Source organism: Hemiscyllium ocellatum, chromosome 20, assembly GCF_020745735.1.
Source record: "Hemiscyllium ocellatum isolate sHemOce1 chromosome 20, sHemOce1.pat.X.cur, whole genome shotgun sequence".
NCBI lineage: Eukaryota > Metazoa > Chordata > Chondrichthyes > Orectolobiformes > Hemiscylliidae > Hemiscyllium > Hemiscyllium ocellatum.
In genome coordinates, this window is record NC_083420.1 from 21,859,838 (window position 1) to 21,882,697 (window position 22,860).

A 22,860-nucleotide genomic window follows, 5' to 3' on the forward strand; every position below is an offset into this window, starting at 1 on the left:
TAGTAGAGGCAAATGGAATTCTACATGGAAAAACATGAGGTAACGAACTTGGAGAGGGCTAGCAAGGCAAAGGATTGCACAATGAATGGTAAGGCAGTGGAAGTCCAGAAGGTCTAAGGGACCTTGGTGTACATATTCACAGATCTGTGAAGGTAGCAGGGAAAGACAACAAAATGGCCAAGGCAAAGAATACAAGAGCAAGGAGATTCATGCTAGAACTGTGTAAACACTAATTGTGCCACAACTTGAGTACTGCATGTGGTACTGATCACCTCATCATAAATAAGATGTAACTGTATCAGAAAGGGTACAGTGAAGAGTTATTAAGATGCAGCCTGGGACAGAGTTTGAGCTAGGAAGAAAAAGAAAATCAGATAGCCCTGGATCGTTTTCCTTTGAATAGCAAATGGAAGAGAAGGGACCCGACAGAGATATATAGAAAATTATAAGGGACATACATAGCTTGGATAAGGCTGCATTTTTTCCATTAGTAGAGAAGTCAACAGACAGAGAGCATAAATTTAAAAGTATGAGGTAGAAGGTTAACAGGAGAGTTCAGAAGAATGTTTTTCATCCAAAAAGTGGTGGGTGACACTCATTGCCTGAAGGGATGGCAAGTCAAAAACTCTAACATTTGAGCAGCATTTCAATATCCCTTCAGTTACCACAGAGGGAAGGCTATCAGCCAAAAGCTGGAAAACAGAATTAGAACAGAAATTTGTTGATCAGTGCAAGCATAACGAGGGTTGAATGGCCTCCTCCAGTGTTGTAAGTGACTATGACTTCAGAAGAAAAAAAACAGTTGATTGCACTCACTGATTTATAAATCTAGTTTCAGTTCATGTACAATTCAACTGTAGTACAAGCACAAGCAGGTGCTATCATGGGCTAGATAAAAATAATGACGTGTCATGAATTTCATGTATCCCATTCTCTCATAAAAGCACAATACCTCTCCAGTCAGATCCATCATGACAAAAAGAAGAGCCTTCAAAAATGTCTGCTGATTCTGTAGGACCCAAATCAAAGGAAGGCGCTCCATCAAGAATTTAATGGACACGACACCACCAAGTTTAGCATACCAGGCTTGTTCATAACAGCAGGCACAAAGACGTTCCACAATGTACGAAAATAAAGGTAACAGGCATGCCTATTGGAATTTAAAACAAAACATTTCTCATTTGGGAAGACCAAATACATCAAAAATTCTAATGATATGTTATTTATCACCTTGAACAGTATATAACTTTTTTTGAATGAGAAATGCCATTTAACGTCTCAGGTGGATATTAAAAAAACCCATGACAAGATTATGAAGAAGCCCAAACATACCACCACCCATCTCCCTACCCATTTGATCGACCCCTTAATCACCATCACTAAAAACAAAAAGAAACAAAATCAACTGATCATTTATCACGTTGCTGTTACCATTAATTGAAATGTGCTGTACCTAAGTTAGCTGCTACATTACAAATGGCTTCATTTCAAAAGCACATAACTGGCTGTAAAGATCTTTGGCATATTTCAGGTTGTGAAAGGTGCTTTATAAACACAAGTTCTTGCCTTCCACTTTACATTATTTACCATGGGTTGCAAGTTAAAAATGATTATGCTTTGATGACATTGCTCAACGTGCCCATCAGAAATACAAAAGTGCCTACCCGTTCCTTTGAGCCTAAGATTATGCTTGCTACATCAAAGATAACAGCTAGAGCCACTTCTCCTATTTTGCAGAGCTCTTTTTCCTCATAAGCCATGCAAATAGCTATAGCATCAATAAGCACCAGTGGGTCCATTCCTTTTGATCCATTTTCTTCACTGTGGAACATGGCTGTGCTTGGCTGACTGCCTACTTGGTAACACTGAAGCAAGAAAGGGCCTGGGGAACACAATTAAAGATTTTTAAACTACACACCACACAAAGTAAAAACACAGAATTGCAGACTGCAGAAGAAAAGATAACGTCTATAATTTACATATTAGTGCAGACAATAAGGAGCCAGCATATGTTTAAAAAGGTACAAGTTAGATCCCATATCTCCACCAAGCAATGCATTCCTTTACTGTAAGGATTTATTCAAGGTAATATTATTTGCTCCTTTCTCTCAATGTTGTTTGAGAGAGTGTACTACATGCAAACTGATGTTGCTTCCCTTTTTACAACAGTGATGTCACTTCAGAAGGACCTAGCAGTTGTGAAGTGCTTTGGGACATCCTGAAGTCAAGAAAAGACTGGAGTGGAATTATTTCTTTGAGCTTAAGCTGAAAGCTAAATTGTTTAAAGTGGCTGCATATACATTCATGCATTTGTCAATTATGATTGTAATTTCACACCTGTGGAACTAAACCACAGCAATATCCTCCATTCAGTTCTACAAGGGTTTATTTCTTTGCTTGTAGTAGCTTCAGAAAGGCCTCAGTTCAATCTCAACAACGTAGGTGGTGACATTTACTCACCACACTGTTGAGCTACTGCCACCATGGTGTAGTGACGGATTAAACTGGCCACAAAAGGCAGAGCACTAGGCCGCAGATCTTTAATGACAGCTGACATAAATGCTCCCGTCAAAGCCTGTTCAAATGTTTTACGAGCAGGTGTGTCTTGTGCTTTGTAACGGTGCGATATAATTACGCTTGGTATAGCTTTCTCTGTGAAGCTGGAAGACAAAATGAAATTAATTTGAGAAAACCACTCACTGCATTATTAACAAGTCAACCATGAAAATCACACAGCAGGTAAAAGAGTTTCTTTAACATTTTGATAGAGCTGACCCAATTCAATTACTCCATTTTAATACTGTCAACTGCTGACCACAAATAAGATGGATAGTTCAATTTCATCTCAGCTATTTAGGGCCAGCTGCTGCAAATAAGGCAAATGTGCTCCAAATGGTACAAGCACTGACAACCAAATACGATTATTGAGTGACGTTTCAATATTTACAGTGTGCTGTGCTCAAGTCATTTCATTTGATTTTGAAAAGCTGAAATGTTAAATCAATTTGGCAAAGAGAGCTATTATACCAAGATTGAGAAATGCTTATGCTGCTGCCCTTATTTGATAGATTTTAGTATTGCCTTTATTAAGAGAGGTTTTTCCTCTTGCAGATTTTGCTTCACTGGGCTTATGTTGTTCTCTTCACCTCAACGGAGTGCCAAAATCACAGGCAATTTTCAGGCAAATGCTGGTGGATTATTCAACTAGGGTGGACTTTAAAACAAAGCTGATATCTTGCCTGCACCAAACATTAATGTAAACACACACAACCCCACCACCCCCCACCATTCCAACTGGGGACTTCTAGTTAACCATCAGAAACAAATGAACCCAAGCAATCCTTTCCTAATAGGAAGTGTTCAAAAGGCCATTTGTTCTGCCCCATTTGTGGTTGTCTGGCTGAAATAAGCAGAAAACATAAATCAAGTCCAAGGTGCGCTCTCTATGGTTCAGGTGCTCGTTGGTTAACTTGTCAAGTAACATAGGTTGCTTATATCATCAAAGAAGTCCATAATTAATATTAACGCAAGTGTCTTTCATTGTGTTTCCTTAAAAAATGAATTCGGAGACTGTAGAAAGAGAGTCATAGAGATGTACAGCATGGAAACAGACCCTTCGGTCAAACTCGTCCATGCTGACCAGATATGCCAACCTAATCTAGTCCCACTTGCCAGCACCAGGCCCATATCGCTCCAAATCCTTCCTAATGCCTTTTAAATGTTGCAATTGTATCAGCCTCAACCACTTCCTCTAGCAGCTCATTCCATACACACCACCTTCTGCATGAAAAAAAAGAGTTGCCCCTTAAGTCCCTTTTTATACATTTCCCCTCTCACCCTAAACCTATGCCCTCTAATTCTGGACTCCCCCACCCTAGGGAAAAGACTTTGCCTATATACCCTATCCATGCCCCTCATGATTTTATAAAATTCTATAAGGTCACCCCTCAGCCTCCGATGCTCTAGGAAATACAGTCCCAGCCTATTCAGCCTCTCCCTATAGCTCAAATCCTCCAACTCTGACAACATCCTTGTAAATCTTTTCTGAACCCTTTCAAATTTCACAACATCTTTCCGATAGGAAGGAGACCAGAATTGCACAATAGTCAAAAAGTGCTCCACAACTGCAACATGATTCACAACTCCTATAGTCAATGCTCCAACCAATAAAAGCAAGCATACCAAATGCCTTCTTCACTATCTTATCTACCTGCGACTTCACTTTCAAGGAACTATGAGCCTGCATTCCAAGGTCTCTTTATTCAGCAACACTCCTTAGGACCTTACCATTAAGTGTAAACATAAGGCTTTTATTCATTTCTAATCAATAAATTGACCAAATGAAGATCTAAATCTAACATGCATATCATTCTTAGAAAGGGTCACAAAAGTTGCATTATGACTCTCCTCCAACAGAAATTTAAATGGAAGCTGCAAATGGGCAGCACAGTGGCACAGTGGTTAGCACTGCTGCCTCACAGCACCAGAGACCCGGGTTCAATTCCCACCTCAGGCGACTGACTGTGTGGAGTTTGCACATTCTCCCAGTGTCTGGGTGGGTTTCCCCAGGTGCTCCGGTTTCCTCCCACAGTCCAAAAATGTGCAGGTTAGGTGAAATGGCCATGCTAAATTACCCAAAGTGTTAGGTGAAGGGGCAAATGTAGAGGAATGGGTCTGGGTGGGTTACTCTTCGGAGGGTCGGTGTGGACTTGTTGGGTCGAAGGGCCTGTTTCCACACTAAGTGATCTAATCTAATCTAATCAAATTTTATCAGAATACCTCAGTAATTCAACAACTACCATCTAATCAGGAGCCAGTCTCATACATATGCAGCGTAGTTGCGCTCACTTCGATACCCCAAAATAACAATTATAGTTGGCAAACTTCTGCTCTTTCCTTTATGGAAAATTGCACAAGTTCATTTATTGAGATACAAGCATTGCGTCACCAATATTGGAGTGGTCAAATGATGCCGTCCATCACTCAGCATTCACTAACACATCATAAAATATTCTAGCACACAACTGCATTCATGAAGTGAAAGCTTCAAGAATCCCAATAGAGAAATGGCTGCCATAATCACAAAGCTACCATAATAATTAAACAAAATTTAATTTGCTGGCAGGAGGCCAAAAGGTATATAATTTGACTACTTTGTCTACAATATGTTCACTGAACTTGCCCAAATGCAAAAAGGAGTGATAAACATGTTAATGTAAATTAGTTGCAATTATGTTCATCAAGTAACCTAAAAATCAGTGATTCTAACTTTTACTGCAAATCATATTAAAAAGAAGAATAAACTCTGATTAATCTGCACAGAACATGCATTCTCAAAATTTGAGGAATAAAATCAGAATTGTAATTATTAATACTTTAAAGTGATGAAAAGGATCACAAGTAGAAGCAGAAAATCATGCAGACACTTGAGACTACAATCATTGAAACATATATACAAATTAGGAGTAGGCCATGCAGCCTCTCAATCCTGGTCCACCATTCAATAAGATTGTGCCTTCAACTCCGCTTGATTAGCTGCTTCAAAAACAGCTTCCCATATGTTCTCTGTATAGAAGAGCTTTCAATAGATATCCCTTTTGTACTCAAGATTCCTGTGTAAAGAGAAACTGTAGACTATGCATCTACAAATACACTAAGGGCAAAAGGTTAACTAGGGAGAGAATAGGGCCCCTTAAAGATTAACAAGTCAGCCTTTGTGTGGAGGCGCAGATATGGGAGAGATACTAAACAAGTATTTCGCAACAGTATTTACTGTGGAAAAGGATATGGAAGATGTAGAAAGTCGGGAAATAGATGGTGACACCTTGCAAAATGTCCAGAGGAGGAAGTGCTGGATGTCTTGAAATGCATAAGAGTGGATAGATTCCCAGGACCTGATCAGGTGTAATCTAGAACTCTGTGGGAAGCTAGAGAAGTGATTGCTGGGCCTCTTGCTGAGATATTTGTATCATCGATAGTCACAGGTGAGGTGCCAGAAGACTGGAAGTTGGCTAATATGGTGCCAGTGTTTAAGAAGGGTGGTAAGGACAAGCCAGGGAACTATAGACCAGTGAACCTGACGTCGGTGGTGGACAAGTTGTTGGAGGGAATCCTGAGGGACAGGATGTACATGTATTTGGAAAGGGACTGATTAGGGATAGTCAACATGGCTTTGTTCATGGGAAATTGTGTCTCACAAACTTGATTGGAGTCTTTTGAAATAGTAACGAAGAGGATTGATGAGGACAGAGCGTCAGATGTGATCTATATGGACTTCAGTAAGGCGTTCAACAAGGTTCTCCATGGGAGTCTGGTTAGCAAGGTTAGATCTCATGGAATACAGGGAGAACTAGCCATTTCGATACAGAACTGGCTCAAAAAGGTAGAAGACAGAGGGGGGGTGGTGAAGGGTTGTTTTTCAGACTGGAGGCCTGTGACCAGTGGAACGCCACAAGGATCGGTGCTGGGTCCTCTACTTTTCATCATTTACACAAGTGATTTGAATGCGAGCATAAGTGGTACAGTTAGTAAGTTTGCTGATGACACCAAAATTGGACAGCGATTACCTCCAATTACAACAGGATCTTGACCAGATGGGCAATGGGCTGAGAAATGGCAGATGGAGTTCAATTCAGATAAATGCGAGGTGCTGCATTTTGGGAAAGCAAATCTTAGTAGGACTTATACACACAATGGTGAAATCCTAGGGAGTGTTGCTGAACAAAGAGACCCTGGAGTGCAGGTTCATAGCTCCTTGAAAATAGATTTGCAGGTAGATAGGATAGTGAAAGCCGTGTTTGGTATGCTTTCTTTTATTGGTCAGATTATTGAGTACAGAAGTTGGGAGTTCATACTGTGGCTGTACAGGATATTGGTGAGACCACTGTTGGAATATTGCATGCAATTCTGGTCTCCTTCCTATCGGAAAGATGTTGTGAAACTTGAAAGGGTTCAGAAAAGATTTACAAGGGTGTTGCCAGGTTTGGAGGATTTGAGCTATAGGGAGAGGCTGAATAGACTGGGGCTGTTTTCCCTGGGGCGTTGGAGGCTAAGGGGTGACCTTATAGAGGTTTACAAAATTATTAGGTGTATGGATACGATAAATAGACAAAGTCTATTCCCTGGGGTCGGGGAGTCCAGAACAAGAGGGTGTAGGTTTAGAGTGAGAGGAGAAAGATATAAAACAGACCTATGGGGCAACATTTTCACACAGAGTGGTACGTGTATGGAATGAGCTGTCAGAGAAAGTGGAGGAGGCTGGTACAATTGCAACATTTTAAAAGCATTTGGATGGGTATATGAATAGGAAGGATATGGGCTGGGTGCTGGCAGGTGGGACAACATTGAGTTGGGATATCTGGTCGGCATGGATGGGCTGGACTGATGGGCCGGTTTCCATGCTGTATATCTGTATGACACTATGACTCTAATTATGAATTTTTATATTCAATTTCTACACTAAAATCTCTGCTGTTCTTACTTCGGATGGGCAAGTAGTTGGTATAATGAATGCTTGTTGTCATCCAAGCTCATCATTGCCACCAAAAAGCATTTGATAACTTCCCAAGCCTGGCGACGATAATATGGCTCTGTGTTGGCACTCTTCAGACAATCCAAAGCAGTTTCAATTGCCTAGAATAAAAACCAAACAGCATTTGTAGACAAAATCAAAACAATTTTGAAGTTCCATCCCATGTCCCACTGAAATTTCATTAAACTATGGAATTTTAAGACATATATTTAGGCTATAGTCGAACATGAACAGCGGCCCTGCATGCAATGAGGTGACACCCTGCATACAATGACACAAGAGCAGGTATGCTTCGCAGACTGTCAAACTGGTACACTGCATTTGACACAAACAGAGCAGCAATTTACCATTGTTCAATTAAAGCATACATAAAGGATTTTTTATTTGCCTCAGAAACAATGTTGGCATTCAGGTGGGACAAAAACGAGAGTGCCATCTCTCATTAATTAATATGCAGTGCTCTAATAGGAACAAACTTTTCAAGGGATGAAGATTGAATTGGCTGTATGCATCATAGCAACATATTCATCCTATATTCAGTGCTTTCCTTTCAAACAAGAGGCACCATACAATCGGTTTGTCTGATCTTTATAAAAGGTTATCTTCTCTTGATATATTCACTTGTTGAAACACAGGATAGCCATTTCAAAGAGACTGATATAAGGTCAATTTCATGAAAGCACAATAAATCCCGTGATTACGAGCATATTTTTAATTTTGAAAATATCTTTGTATTTCCTGCAGTTAGTCGATTTCCAAGGACAAAGACAGATCACTGATATGTTCCAGAGGTCATGTAAAATGTGAAAATTAAACTATCTCAGGGGTGAATAATCTTTGAAATCTATTTCAAATGTTAACCCACTTCAAGAAACACTGAGCCAAATTATTCAGCCCCAATGGGCATTCAGACTGCACCACAACTTGGCAAAACAAAATCCACATTTGCTGAAGCACTGTCACAGACGCTTCCTTCCACCATTGGATGTGCCATAGTTCTAAACAAATGATTTTATCCCCACATATAACCCTAGAATGATCATTAATTCAAGAAAAAAATCCTATTGTCATTCTGAGCAATTGTCTAAAATAGAGATCATTTAAATGAAGAGGAACTTTTCTTCAACAGTAGTATGAGCCACTAGATAAATAACAACCTGTGACTACAATGTTATTCAATTGCCAAATATCTATAACCCACTCCCATGCTGGGATGAAATCTGCCTTTAGTAGCTCATTGCTCAGTATTTAGTTTGCAATATAAAGTACAATACAAAAAACTAATTCATTTGGAGAAAGGCCCAGGTGAAGTGCTCTGCATGCCATAACAAATATACCTCCAATAAATCATTCCTGATCTATTTTTTAAGGAAGAAAGATCAGTATAAATTCCAAAAGACATTTTAGTCAAATGATTCAGCCCTAGATTATTGTAATTTAGTACAGTGAAATGCCATATCCAATGTTTGACTGGATGTGTGGAAAACGCAATTTGTAACACATGACTTTTAAACAAGTCTGACCTGCATTTCTACAGTACCTTCCATTGCCTCAAAAAGGTCTCAAAGCATTCTACAGACAATGAAGTATTTCTGAAACGTAGTCACAATTGTTATTTAGAAAATTATGGCATTCAGTTTGCAGGTAGTAAGCTCTCACAAAAAAGTTGATAGTGACCAGTTAGTGTTTGAGACCAGGGCTCCTCTTCAAAATAATGCCATGGGATATTGTGTCCACCAGGGGGACAGACATGATATTGGTTTAACTTCTCATCCAAAAGATAACATCCCAACAGGCAGCATATTCTCAATACTACATGGGGGCTCACCTTTGATTTTGTGCTCAAGTAATGGAATGCAACTTGAATTTAATCATATGACTCAGAGGTAAGAGTGCTACCCAGTGACAGCAGAAGACTTGAAAATTACAAGCATTATGTTATCTGTCAACAAAACAACAATGGAAAGTTCACTTAGGTCATCATGAATGAGAAATTTCATGATGCAGCTGGCTGTAAACTGTAAACCAATTCACCTATTCATTAATGTGAAATTATTCAACTAATGGTGCAAAGTAACTGCTGCAAGTGACTGTCCTATTGAAAGGCAAACCATTTGTCTATGGAGGAAAATAATTTTAGACTACCATTTCTAGAATCAACCATCAGACTATATCACCAACTTCAAAGTCCATCAAGATTTCACTATACAGTCAAGTCTTATCTACAGACCAGTGAAGTGGGACCACATGAATACAGTAAAAATGAAACATTTTTTTAAAACCAAAAATGCTCATTGTACCATACAAATAACTCTTCAAGCTACAAGTCTAGTGTGAGGGAGATAATTTATTTTTTTAAGCACAATCAGAACCTCTCACGAAAAGAAAATGACTGGCCTGCCAGCACCAACTCTATGTTTATCCATTTACTTTTAAAATGGCAAGCCTCAAACATTAAGCACAGATGCCTTTTTAAAATTCTGTTCACGAGTGCCACATATTTATTACAGCAATTTACAAGGAGCAGTACTTTCAATCACCCATTTCAACTCAAAGCTTGCTCGTGGAATATGAAATGCAAAATTCTAAACCAGCTTTTCAAGCTGAACAAGAACTCCCTGTATAGAAAAATGACTTTTCCTTGGCAGTACTATTTAAACATGTTGAATGACTGAATATGTACTGCTGTGTTACAATATTATAGTATATATTTATGACCACTTTTTAAGAGCAGGGTGTGTTTATTTGTAAAGCAATCGTTTGATTTGATGTTTTTCCATTTTATTCTTCTGTATCATTATAAATAAAGTCAAGCACTAAGTACCAATCACCCAGAATGTTGGGACAGCATGGCTTTGAAGAAAGAAAATGACATGAACCACAGGCACAAATTCCACAGCCAGGAATTGATTTGATTGATTGGTTTTATATTCTGACAATATTTTGTGTCAGAACCATTGCATGGTTAGACATTAAGAAACTAACTATAACACCATTTGTTAAAAGTATATGCTTTGGAATAAAACAATATAGTGTGAACCATTTTTCACTCCAGAGGAAGGCTGGGAATCGAAAACAGGTTTACTAATTTAACCTCACTTTCATTACCTGAAGATTTTAAATGCCATACATTTACAAACAAACAGATTAATGCAAAACTGGTAAAAGTGTGTTATACCTATGAAACCTTTTGACTTTTACAAGTGATTTACACTTTCACATTTTGAAAAGAGAGGGTGCTCTTTGCGTTGACTCCCTTGTATACCGAGATACTGTGCATAACACAAGTACAAAGAATTAACTTCCCAAAAGAATTGTTGATTTTAATTTTAAAAGATATGCTGTCTGCTCATATAGCTGATCAACAGACTCCTCAAAATGTTTCTGACACTGAAATCAGTGAAACAGTTGAGAACTTGGTCATCTACTACTATTACTAAATGCAAAATGATGCAATATGACAATAATTCACGGTCTTTCTTCTAAATGCTATGACTCTTAAAATTCTCAATCCCTTCCCAGTAGTGGAGGCTGGTACAATTATAACATTTCAAAGGCACCTGGATGGGTATATGAATACGAATAGGCCAAGTGTTGGTAATGGGACTAATTAATTTAGGATATCTGATTGGCATGGAGAAGTTAGACCAAAGGATCGGTTCCCGTACCGTACAGTTCTGACTCAGTTGCCCTTTGCCGAATTAGCATTTTCACAAAAATGTATCCCACATTATAACATCAATTACATTTCAAAAAGGTACTTCAGTGCAACATTAAAAGATTTCACAACACGCGATACAATTTATTTCCAACAGTAAAATAATGTCTTTCATTGCTTTTTACTAAAACAGTCAAACTCTAAGCGCACAGCAAATCTGTGCAGGTTAGAAAGGCATCACATTCTATTATTTCTGCCAAATTAATTGATTTATAGTAAGGGCACAACTGGATGAAGACACCGCCAAATCAGAGAGCTAGTCATACACACCCACTGGTCAGGATGCATACACATAGTATGACTAATTGAAGAATAGCTGCCTGGTCAACACTTGACACTAAACTCCACAGAAAAACTTTCCATCAGTCAGACAGGAAGAAACAGCATTCTGTTTAAAGAATGATGCTCATTCATTTCGAATAATTCACACGAAACTCTTATGATTCTACAATTATACTATTCGGTCATTGATAATACTTTTCCAACACAACCTTTTTATTTAACTGTTCGTTTACTATTTTTGTAAAGTAGCTGACGAATGTGAATAAATTGTAAGATCATCCTACAGCCACCACAACATTTCTTAACCACCAATTGTAAATCTTTGGGGCAAATGCCTTTTGGGGAGGAGTTTCAGTTTGGAGTGTTATATTTATTTTTTATTTTTGTTAATTAGAATTGTGCTATAATGTAAACAGAGAGCACAGAAAAAGTTGTAGTGAATATGGGGATAAATTGGCCGCATTAAAATATGCAATTAATCAAAATTAATTGCACATCGAAGGGAAATGCTCCAGGTGGAAGCAAAGCAGTTAAATTGAACTAAGGACTTTAATACAACTCCTGATGGGTTTTTACTTAGAAAAAGTCAAGTTAGGGAAGAAACTGAATACCTGCAAACCCATTCCTGTTACTGGATTACTTCCATTTTCAAATGACCCAAGCTACAAGAAGACCAAAGAATAGCCTTTCACATTGAGCTGATGCTGTACATGGACTTAGTCATTTTCTTGTTCTTCCTGTCCCAAAAAGCTGCATGCCACAGGATTTTACAGCACTTCAGCACAAAAACGTATATGCTTTTAATTCTTTTGACTTCCACAAGCCCTTTGCCTCCACGTATTCAGACAATCTCTGCAAATATTGCTGTCTGGCTCATAAGATAAATTAACAGAGCCCGAGTCAACTCACTTCCAAGTTATTCCCGTTTTTCTGTGGGCAAATGACCAGTCACTACCAGCTGTCAATATGGTTAGCAGTCTCACCTCCGAACACAGGTTGTGGATTCAAGTTCCGCTCCACATAATCCAAGATGACACTTCCAGTATAATACTGGCAGACACAACACGATCAGAGATACCATCGTTCAGATGAGGTGTTAAATCCAAGTCTCATTGCGCCTCTTAAGGTAGATACAACTGATCCTGTAGCACTACATCAAACTCTATGAGGGGAATACTGATCAATATTTATCCTTCAAATATCATTTAAATCTCACTTCTGTGTTCAGATGCTGCCAAACATGTGCTTTCCTAGTAATCTCTATTTTTGTTTCTGGTTTACAGTATCTGCAGTTCTTTCAATTTTTATTAACTGGGGAATATATTTTTCTTCCAAATCCAGTGAGGGAAGATATTCCTGAACATTACTATAATTGCCAATTCTTGCCACACTGTGGTAGTGTACTCAATACTGGATGCGCAATGCTGCATTAAATAAACCTACAATATACACTGTTTAAACAGTGCCATCAAGTGGCTGCAATCAATATGGCAAGATTTTCAATGTATAAAGGGTACATGGGTAACTCAGAACCCCATAATTTGCTTTATGGGGCTTTTCTCTTTAGACAATAAAGATCTCAGAAAAAGTTGCGTGTGAAGTGGAAAGAATTCAAGAGTTTTTTGCACAAAAGAACAGGTAATCCTACTATATCTCTGTATCTTGGCTGAAAGCAGCTCCTATCTAAATCAACATGTAGCTCAGGTCGAGGTTCTGGATGTAGGTTTGCTCGCTGAACGAGAAGGTTCATTTCCAGACATTTCATCACTCTACTAGTGTGCCCATCTTCAGTGGGCCTCTGGGCGAAGCACTGCTGATGGTTCCTGCTTTCTATTTATATGTTTGGGTTACTTTGGGTTGGTGATGTCATTTCCTGTTCTTTTTCACAAGGATGATAGATGAGGTCTAACTTGATGTGTTTGTTGATAGAGTTCCAGCTGGAATGCCATGCTTCTAGGAATTCTCATGCATTTCTCTGTTTGGCTTGTCCGAGGATGCATGTGTTGTCCCAGTCGGTGTCCTTCCTTATCCGAATGTAAGAATACTAGTGAGAAAGGGTCAAGTCTTTTTGTGGCTAGATGACAGACTGAAAACTAGACACCAGGATACATGAACATCAACTGGCCACACAACAACATGCCCCTCTCTCACTAGTGTCCTTACATTCAGATAAGGAAGGACACCACTTCGACTGGGACAACACATCCATCCTAGGACAAGCCAAACAGAGACACGCACGAGAATTCCTAGAAACACATTCCAAGTGGAACTCTATCAACAAACACAGAGGTAGACCCCATCTATGACCCCCTGAGAAAAACAACAGGAAAGGATTTCGCTAACCCAAAGAAACACAAAACATATAAATAGAAAGCAGGAAGCATCAGCAGTGCTTCGCCCAGAGGCCCACTGAAGATATTACCTAGATGGGTGACGAAACGTCTAGAAATGAACCTTCCAGCTCAGCGAGCAAACCTACATCCAGGTTATGTTGAAAGACTCTTGAGCTAGAGCAGAAATCACAGACATAAAAAGACAAACAGAATAATATCCATTTCTACAGCACCTTTCCTGACCTCAGAATATCCTACACTGCAGAATAACTAATGAAGGCTTATTGAAGTAAAGAGCAGTAAACAAGACATAGAACATGTGCAGCAAGGTCCCACAAACAGCAATGAGGTGGTGATCAGATTATCAATTTCTGTGATGTTCTTTGATGGGCAAATATTGTCTAATAAACCCAAGAGAACTTCTTTGCTCTTGCTTACAATTGTGTTATTGGACCATTTATTTCCACCTTAAAAGGAGACCTGTGCCTTGATTTACCATCTCTCCAAAAGGCAGAATCCTCCAAAAGAGCAGTACCCTCTATGTCAGTACTGAACGTGTCAGTCAGGACTTTGGGCTCAAATCCCTAGAGTTGGTCGAGAACCTGCTGATCCAGAGGCATCAGAGCTACCAACTGAGTCACAACTGAATGAACCAGTAGGTGTTCCAATCTGCAGCATGGCTGTCACCATGACAAAACCAAAAATTCAATGATACACAAATTAATTATTTTCTATTGGTGCGCCAGATTGTGCAAGCCTCACCTTCTCCATAGGAAGTTGGATAGATGCCTTACAGTCAGAAAACTCAGCTGTAATGCTTGGTCCCTGCACTTCGGTAATAACGTACTGCAGTTTCTGAGACTCCTTTAGCATCTTCCGATTGCTTCCACCAAATTTGCCCAGCACACGGTAGGCCACATGGGAGATGCTGTCGGCTGGGTTACGCAAAGTACGCCATAAAGCCTGTGTAAAAAATTTTAGAAAACATAATTCTTCAAACTAATCTATAACTTAGTAATTGTTATAGCTACTACATTGTTCCTCCAGTATTTGAATAAATGCCAGAATCAAAAACACAACAGAGAAACATCAGTGGTTAGCACTGCTCACTCACAGAACCACGAATCCAGGTTTGTTTTCAGCCTTGGGTGACTGTGCAGACATCACATGGACATTCTCCCTGTGTCTGCATGGGTTTCCTCTGGGTGCTCTGGTTTCCTCCCACAGTCCAATGATGTGAAGATTAGGTGATTGAACCATGCTAAATTTCCCATAGTACCCAGAGATTATGCAGGGAGATGGTTTGCCTTGGTAAAAATCCCAAGTGGCATTAAGAGGATGGGGTCGGGGATGGGTCTGGCTCGGATGCTCTTCGGACTCAAATGGGCCAAACGACCTCTGTTTGCACTATTATATGAATTCTAGGACAATTGGGACTTGTGCTAAATCAAAGGATGCCTAAATTTCAAGGATTATGAAATTCCAACAATCTCAGGTCCTAAGCAGGGTACTTTGTGGGTCTGAAAGCTTGCAGTACTTAATGATGGGAAAGTACCCCCAGGAATACAATACAATACAATCATCCAACAATATAATATTACGGTGAGACAAACAGAATGAAAGAGAGAGATCATTCAGCCCACCATGTTGTTCAAAAATTGATTCATTCAGCACCATACTCATGTCCTTTCTCCAAAGTCTTGCAATTTGCATTCCACTCCCCATCCAACTCCTAAACCTCCATCAAGTATTTTTGCAAATTCACTTATTGAAGCTAGTACTACATTTGCTTCCATCATCTTTGTAAGGGAGAAATGAATAGAAGGAATGGAGAATAAGGTGATATAGATGGAGACTCACAGTTGGACCAAATGATCTTTTAGCTCTATGTAATTATATTCTATCACATTTAATAATTGCAGATGCAAAATGGTTAAAAACAGGAAAGGCTAGAAATACTCAGCAAGTCTGATAACGTGGTGAGGAGGATTAAATGTTGGTATTAACAACTGTGAGAGAGCTTGGGAGCAGTAGGGGCAAAAAAGCAGGAATTAAACAAAAATTGTTTCTTTAGAAAATGAAGCAAATCAGATTTAGCGCTGATAAAGCACCTTGAAAAATTATTGAAAGGACAGTGTTCATGAGGCAAACAGCAATTTTCCTCTCAACATGCATTCAAAGTTCATGTGAATTGTTAATTAATAATTAATATCTTGAAATTATAAATTTCTAAATTAGCAACCTTATAATAAACATAGTTTCACTTAAGATCCTGATTATAAACCTAGACTCCTTAAATGTGCATTCTTTCCTGCAAAAATTAAATCAAATTCCTATATTAGAAAAAAGCTTCTATCATACTCAAATTGTTATTCAGAAATACAACTCCTATCTTCCTCCAAATGACTCTTCAGTTGCAATTACAACAAAACGATTTGAACAGTGCTACCATCCTGCAAATGAACTGTTATCGTGCCCATTCAGTGTTATTTACTGTATCCCATGTATTCTGATGGTGTTTAATTCTCTTTGAAGCTCAGGAGTTTGTAATTCTGAACAGCAAACTCTATTAAAGGTAATAAAAATTACAATAGCAAAGCATCACAGCAGGAGTTTTAACAACATTACAGTTTAATTGGAGACATCCATTTCTTTCTCTCCAAGTGTTTCCTGTTTGACTGTGATTGTTGTGGGAAGGAATTCATGAATATCTCAACACAAAATAGTTGATGTATTGCAAGCTATCTCACATTTCTGTAATGAAATAAGGCATCCCACAACATCATCAAATTTTGATTTTTGAACAAGTAACAAAGAGTGAGAAAAAAATACAAGAGCAAGAACAAAAACTGACAAAGAAAGAAGAAACGAACCTCTGGAAATGTAGCAGCGTTCCTGTGCAAAACAACAGGCTGAAATGACCATAAGGAGGTTTCAACTGCTCTTCCAAGGCCACAGAAGTCAACAAAAATGACTGCAGCTATCTAGAAGTTCAATGTCAATTTCTGTCTCCACTGATGTTAAAGTATGGAAAGAAGGTTGTCTAATTAACAATAAAACTGACAATGGGGAAAAATAGGTTGGCAAACTGCAAGTTATAAAGTCATGTTGGGAACTCAATAACTTAAAAGCTACTTTAATGACCTTGATGAAAGGACAGATTGCATTCTAGCCAAACTTGTTGACGATAGAGAGATTGGTACTAAAGCATGTTATAAAGGTGGATACAGAGTCTGCAATGGGAAAGTGCTCAAATACACAGTGAGCAGTAGATGTTTGTACAAATTGAAACAGATATTATGAACATTAAGGGAATGCCTCACACACATCTGGCAATGAAGAGAGTCATCAGGGAAGAACTACCAGATTTACTTTGAGAAGGAAATAATATATACAGATTGATGAATGAAAGATACATATGCTCACTTGGGATCAATAGTCTGAATGGCAGAAAAGCGGAGGATGGAAGGATTTTTTTAAGCAAAGAGTTATGATGAACTGAAAAGCTCTGCTCGAGAGGAATCCAGATTCAATAACAACATTCAAAAAGGAACTGGATATAGGCTTGAAAAGGGAAAAAATGAACAGCTATAAAAGGAAAGGGTCAGATGGCCCAAGCCATTTCACAGTGAATATTTGAACGGTGATGCTTCTATAATGATTCACCGAATTTGCCCAGGTGTAAAAGATATGATAATTTGAATAGTCTCCCTTTTGCTGGACGATTCAACTATTAACATACAGCAAATTAAGAATAAAAAGTTGATAGGTTCACATCCCCTAATGTATTACACAGTCCCAATTTTACCTGCATGAGTTCAGCTCGCACTGGCTGGATATGATCATACAAAAAATCAGGCTGCAAGTTGTCAACACACAGTTCCAGTGTCCGCAGGCCCTGACTGACCAGGGTCTGGGAACCATTGAGTGCAGATACCAGTGGGTCCATCAACATTGGCAGATAAGGCAGGAGAGAGCTGAGTCGGACAGGCACAGTTAAACACAGTTCAACGAAAAGATCTTTCATATGTTGTTTATGCAGGCCGCTCTGCAGCATATTCAGTCCTGCAATAAAAATAGCATGAATAGGACAGCAACTACATCTGTTACTTTATTCTGGTTTCTATTTTCAAACAGACCTTGAACAATTTTATGAGCCAATATTTAGCATGCTAAAACTATACAAGGCAGCAATAAGTGTTCTGAACAACGCAAATTAATAAAAATCTTGATTTACAGATACTGAATGAGGAAAGATCCTGGTTCTATCCTTTACAAAATGATAGAAAATCCACACTTAAGTGATACATTTTCAGCCCTGCACCTATAAAGTGACAAAGCAGATTTAGGACTCAAAAGGAATTATCTTCAGTGAGGAACATGCTTTAGCTAATGCTCATTTCAATCAAGCTCCTAATACATTTTACCAAAGCTTAAAATATATTGATTGAACCTGGGGTTATTTCATCAGTTAAACAGTCAGAAGCTAATGTAATTGCATTCCTACCTTGCAGCAAGTTAGGCAGTAATGGCAGAAACTCCTGATACAGGAGATCGTGGCTGCCACCTCCAATGGATCGGAAAAGGGCTCGAAGCAACAGAAAGTAGTTGTATGGCTCCTTGGCTGTTTGAGCAAGTTCCATAGAACTGTTCACAATTTTGTGTAGATGTGGCTAAAATATAATGGAATTTCATGTTAAGGGTTTCCAGCTTGGGACTGGTGTCAACTCTTATATAGTGGATCACACTGCTACTCTCAGACGTTTGTGGGTTCAAGACTTACTCCAAAAACAGGAGAACAAAACCAAACCAACACTTCAGATGCAGCCAAGGGAATGCCACCTTGTTTGAGGTGTTGGTTTAATGGCATGTTTAAAAGACAAGACCCTGGCTGCTCCAATGGTGACAGCTCATCTATCACAATACATACAAAAGGCACACCCCACCCCAATTACTCAAGAAAACACTACCACAATTTCAAGTAAAAGTTGCTTCAGTGGAAAAAGTAGGCTATAATTGGTGTTTCTTTTAAAACCAAGCCGATACATTCACAAGCGACTTTTCATTACACAGTTAATTTCCAAGGTTTAAATATCCATTACTTAATTTAATGAAACATTAACGAACAGACCAAAAAATCCAAACATTTAAATTGCAGTTATAGCTCATTAAATTCACTCTGCCTCGAATTTTCTGACAGGGAGAGAACAAAATGAAGAGATTTTTTAATATAATATTTTAAAGTGACCTTCACAGAGCAAAATCAGATGCTAAACCATTAATCACTAAGAGTCACATTTCAAAAAAGAGTCACATCATTTCAAATCAGTCAAAATCCAATATATTTTTTCTGCACATCAATATTCCAAAAATCAAACTCCAGCTTTGAATGACAAGCAGTATTTATTGTAATAACAGGAAAGGAGAAAAGAAAAACACGTTTCTCTACATAACAAAAGCTACTAATTGAATGCATGTAACTGATTTCTGAAGGAATTCTTCATACTTAAATGATAAGGCAATACATCTTTTAACTGTAATGCTAGCTGGACTCCAAGGGCTACAGTATCAAAGCGTACAAATTAGCAGTCATATTCCCTGGAATTTAGACGATTTACACAAATTTGTTGAAATGTTTCAAGATATTGTGGGAACTGATAGTACTCTCTACCTATCCTATTTCTGCAGGTTAGGGAGTATAGTACTGGAATCTGAAAATCACACAACACCAGGTTATGTCCAACAGGTTTATTTGGAAGCACTAGCTTTCTGAGTGTTGCTCCTTCATCAGGTGAAAACTTTGTAGACCTCAGTCCAACACCAGCACCTCTAAATCATGACTAAAAATTAAAGACCTTATCAATGAAATTAGAAAACATTCTTGACAAAGAGTGGTAGAAATTTGGGAATCTTTTCTAGGAGCTATATTATATCAATTATTAATTATAAATAAGAGATAGACAAGATTGGTTAACAACAAAGGTATTGCAGACAAATTGAACAATGGTGCATGTATGGCGTTTGATCTCAATTCAATCATGACTTCAACGAATGGGTGACAGACCCCAGGAACTAAACTGCCTCCTCCTGATCAAATTTAAAATAGGATTTTTTTTTGCAATTGTTCCCTGCATTCAACACATGAAGTGCATGGGACTAATATTTGGAAACATTAATGTCAAATTTCATTCATAGGCTGTGGGCATCATTGGCTGGGCTCAGTTTATTGCCAGTGACTAATTGCTCAGACAGCAGTTAAGAGTTAACCACATTGATACAGATCCAGGCAGGGATGACAACATTTCCAACCTTAAAAGAATATCAGCAAACTAGATGAGTTTTATTCAGTGGGTAGCACCTTCACCACTGAACGGCTCTGGACTCAAATTCTTTTCTAGGATTTCAGTCCAAAAATCAAAGCTGATAATCCAATGCCGTGCTGGGGGAGGTGCCATCCTTCAGACAGCTGTGAAACCAAGGGCACGTTTGTGTCCTCATGGCAAACTTAAAAGATTGTATGACTACATGGCATAGCAACTGGACAGTTTTCCCAAGATTTATCCCTCAACGTCACACAAACAGATCTCCAGACCATTTACGTATTAGTTTGTGGAAGCTTGTTCTACATAGGCTAGCAGCAGCATTGCTAATATTACATTTCATCAGTGACCACACTTCAAAAAGATATTCATTGGCTTGCAAGGGGCTTTTGTGATGCTCAGTAGTCATAGATGTTATACAAATGCAAATCTTTGTTTTTAAATGTGAACTGAAGAATTCCAACATAAGGTTATTTCAACATCTGTAACAGAAACCTGTATCAGGTAGGCATACATCTTGAGCTTAAAGCCAAAGAATTGAGACCAATTTTATCAGTTTGTTTGAATCTACTTGACTTCAGACTTATGGAGTCTTCAAAATGAAATGCAATTAAGAGCCATCATTTTCTTTTCTTTCAAATTAGGTACTGAAATCTTGCCAAGTTTAACCAGCTTCTTTTCTAAATACAAGGATAACAGAGCTTCCAGTCATTTGCCTAACCAGTCTATGCCGATGTTCCACGCAAGCCTCCTCCCTCCCCTGGTCATCTAACCCCTATAGCTGCACCACTAACTTGCCTGAAAGCATGATACACATTGGAGTATTTCACTTCCATACTAGCCTTAGATTGTGAAAATATCATCATATAACGGTGAGAACTCACCACCCTCTCTTTCATTCCTGCATCGCCTCCTTACCTTTAACATCTGCTCATTTTCTGCTGCAAACAGAGAAACAGAGCCGAACACTAGTTTGAACAGCTTGAGATAGAGGTTGGAGAGTTCAACATTGGAGCCCATTTCTGGAAGGCGGTCTAGAAGATATTCCACCAGAATTGTAGCAAACAGAGCAGAGGTAGAAGGGTTCGCCAGGAATGAGTTGGCCACAATCTGCAGCAGATAATAATTAAAAGTAAAAGTAAATGAAAAAAAATTCTAAACCAGAATGCTGCACTTACATGCCAAATATAAAAATACACACAATGCTGATAAGATACAGTGAACTTATAAATTGAGAATAGAGCCCACTCAACTTGATAAGCAGAGCTATGCAGAATATGTTCCAAACAATTCTCGATGATAATCTGCCTTTCTATTTTTGCTACAATGTGAATTACCTCACATTCTACTTCAGCTGTCACACTTCTGCCCAGTCACTCAACTGGTCAAACATCACCTACTTCTCACAGCTCACCCTCCTTGCTAGCTATGTGTCAGCTATATTCTTGGTGATATTACATTTAGTTCCCTCACTTAAGTAAATGTCATGAATAGCTGGGGCCCAAGAACTGGTCACTGCCTGCCACTCAGAAAAAGACCAGTCTTTCTGTACCTACTGTCTGACAACCAGATCGCTATCCGTGTCAGCATATTATCCCAATCCAATTCGCTTTTATTTTATATGCTAATCTCTTATGTAGGACCTAATCAAACATCTTCTGAAAGTCCAAGTAAATCATACCCACTGGTTCCTCATCAACTCTAATAGTTTATGATCAAAAAATTTCATTATATTCATCAAGCATTATTTTCCTTTTGTAAATTCATGCTGACCTGTCTAATTCTGTCATTGTTTCCCAATTGCCCTTTTCGTAATTCTTTTATATCCGACTCTAGCATTTTCCCTACCAATGTTAAGCTAATTGATCCATAATTCGCTGTGTTTTGTCTACCCCTTTTAATAATAGTGGGGTTAAATTATGGTTACAACCATAGAAACTATTGCATAGTCTATAAGAATCTTGAAAGATGACCACAAATACTTTCATTATTTCTAGGGTCACTTCCTTAAGAAATGTCGGATGTAGATTACTAGGCCCTGGATATGTATTGGGTGATAATCACATCAATTTCCCCAACAAGCAGAACCAAAATATGGATCTAATTGGACTTCCACCTGCTTATTCCCCATTAAAACTTCCCCTATTTCTGACTGCAAGGGACAAACATTTGTCTTCACATTCCAAAATAAGATTTTCCAAATCAGTATGTTCCCTGCAATATTACTTGTATACTTTATTTTCCCCCTATTAATCAATCCTTTGCTGAATTCTGAAGTGCTTTCAAACCTCAAGTCTGCCTCCTTACTGAGATATAATACCATCCATAATTTTTCTTGTTCACCACAGTCAGATCACCTTTCCCATTTCGGTTTTGTACCGGGTACCAGACAGGAATGAGCCATTTGTTGCAGACCATCCATGTACTCATTAAATGTTTCCCATTGCCTCTGCACCATCAGCTCTTTAAGGGTCACCGATTCAGCATAGCCAGCTTGTGCCTCTTACCATCGCAGTTTAGTCTCTCTATCAATTACATCACTCTCCATCTTAAATGAACAATAATCTATTATGGTCACCTGCAGACGTCAGGAGTTTAGAGTTACCTGGAGCAGTTGGATTAAAACACTCCAAGATTAAAACTTTCTTTGTTACAACTTTCACATGAATGCAAAGA

General features: G+C 38.6%; 1 protein-coding gene across 2 annotated transcripts in view; it reads right to left on the reverse strand.

The window, feature by feature from the left end:
* The window catches only part of trrap (transformation/transcription domain-associated protein), a 211,024-nt gene that overhangs the window by 163,806 nt on the left and 24,358 nt on the right, over positions 1-22,860 (reverse strand). For both annotated transcript variants that reach the window (XM_060840562.1, XM_060840563.1), the window contains 8 exons: positions 21,103-21,294; positions 18,372-18,537; positions 17,673-17,929; positions 14,627-14,827; positions 7,481-7,632; positions 2,461-2,660; positions 1,665-1,882; positions 953-1,150 (listed from right to left, as the gene is read on the reverse strand). In XM_060840562.1, the coding sequence (XP_060696545.1) occupies positions 953-1,150; positions 1,665-1,882; positions 2,461-2,660; positions 7,481-7,632; positions 14,627-14,827; positions 17,673-17,929; positions 18,372-18,537; positions 21,103-21,294 (1,584 nt within the window). The remainder of the gene's footprint in view (positions 1-952; positions 1,151-1,664; positions 1,883-2,460; positions 2,661-7,480; positions 7,633-14,626; positions 14,828-17,672; positions 17,930-18,371; positions 18,538-21,102; positions 21,295-22,860) is intronic.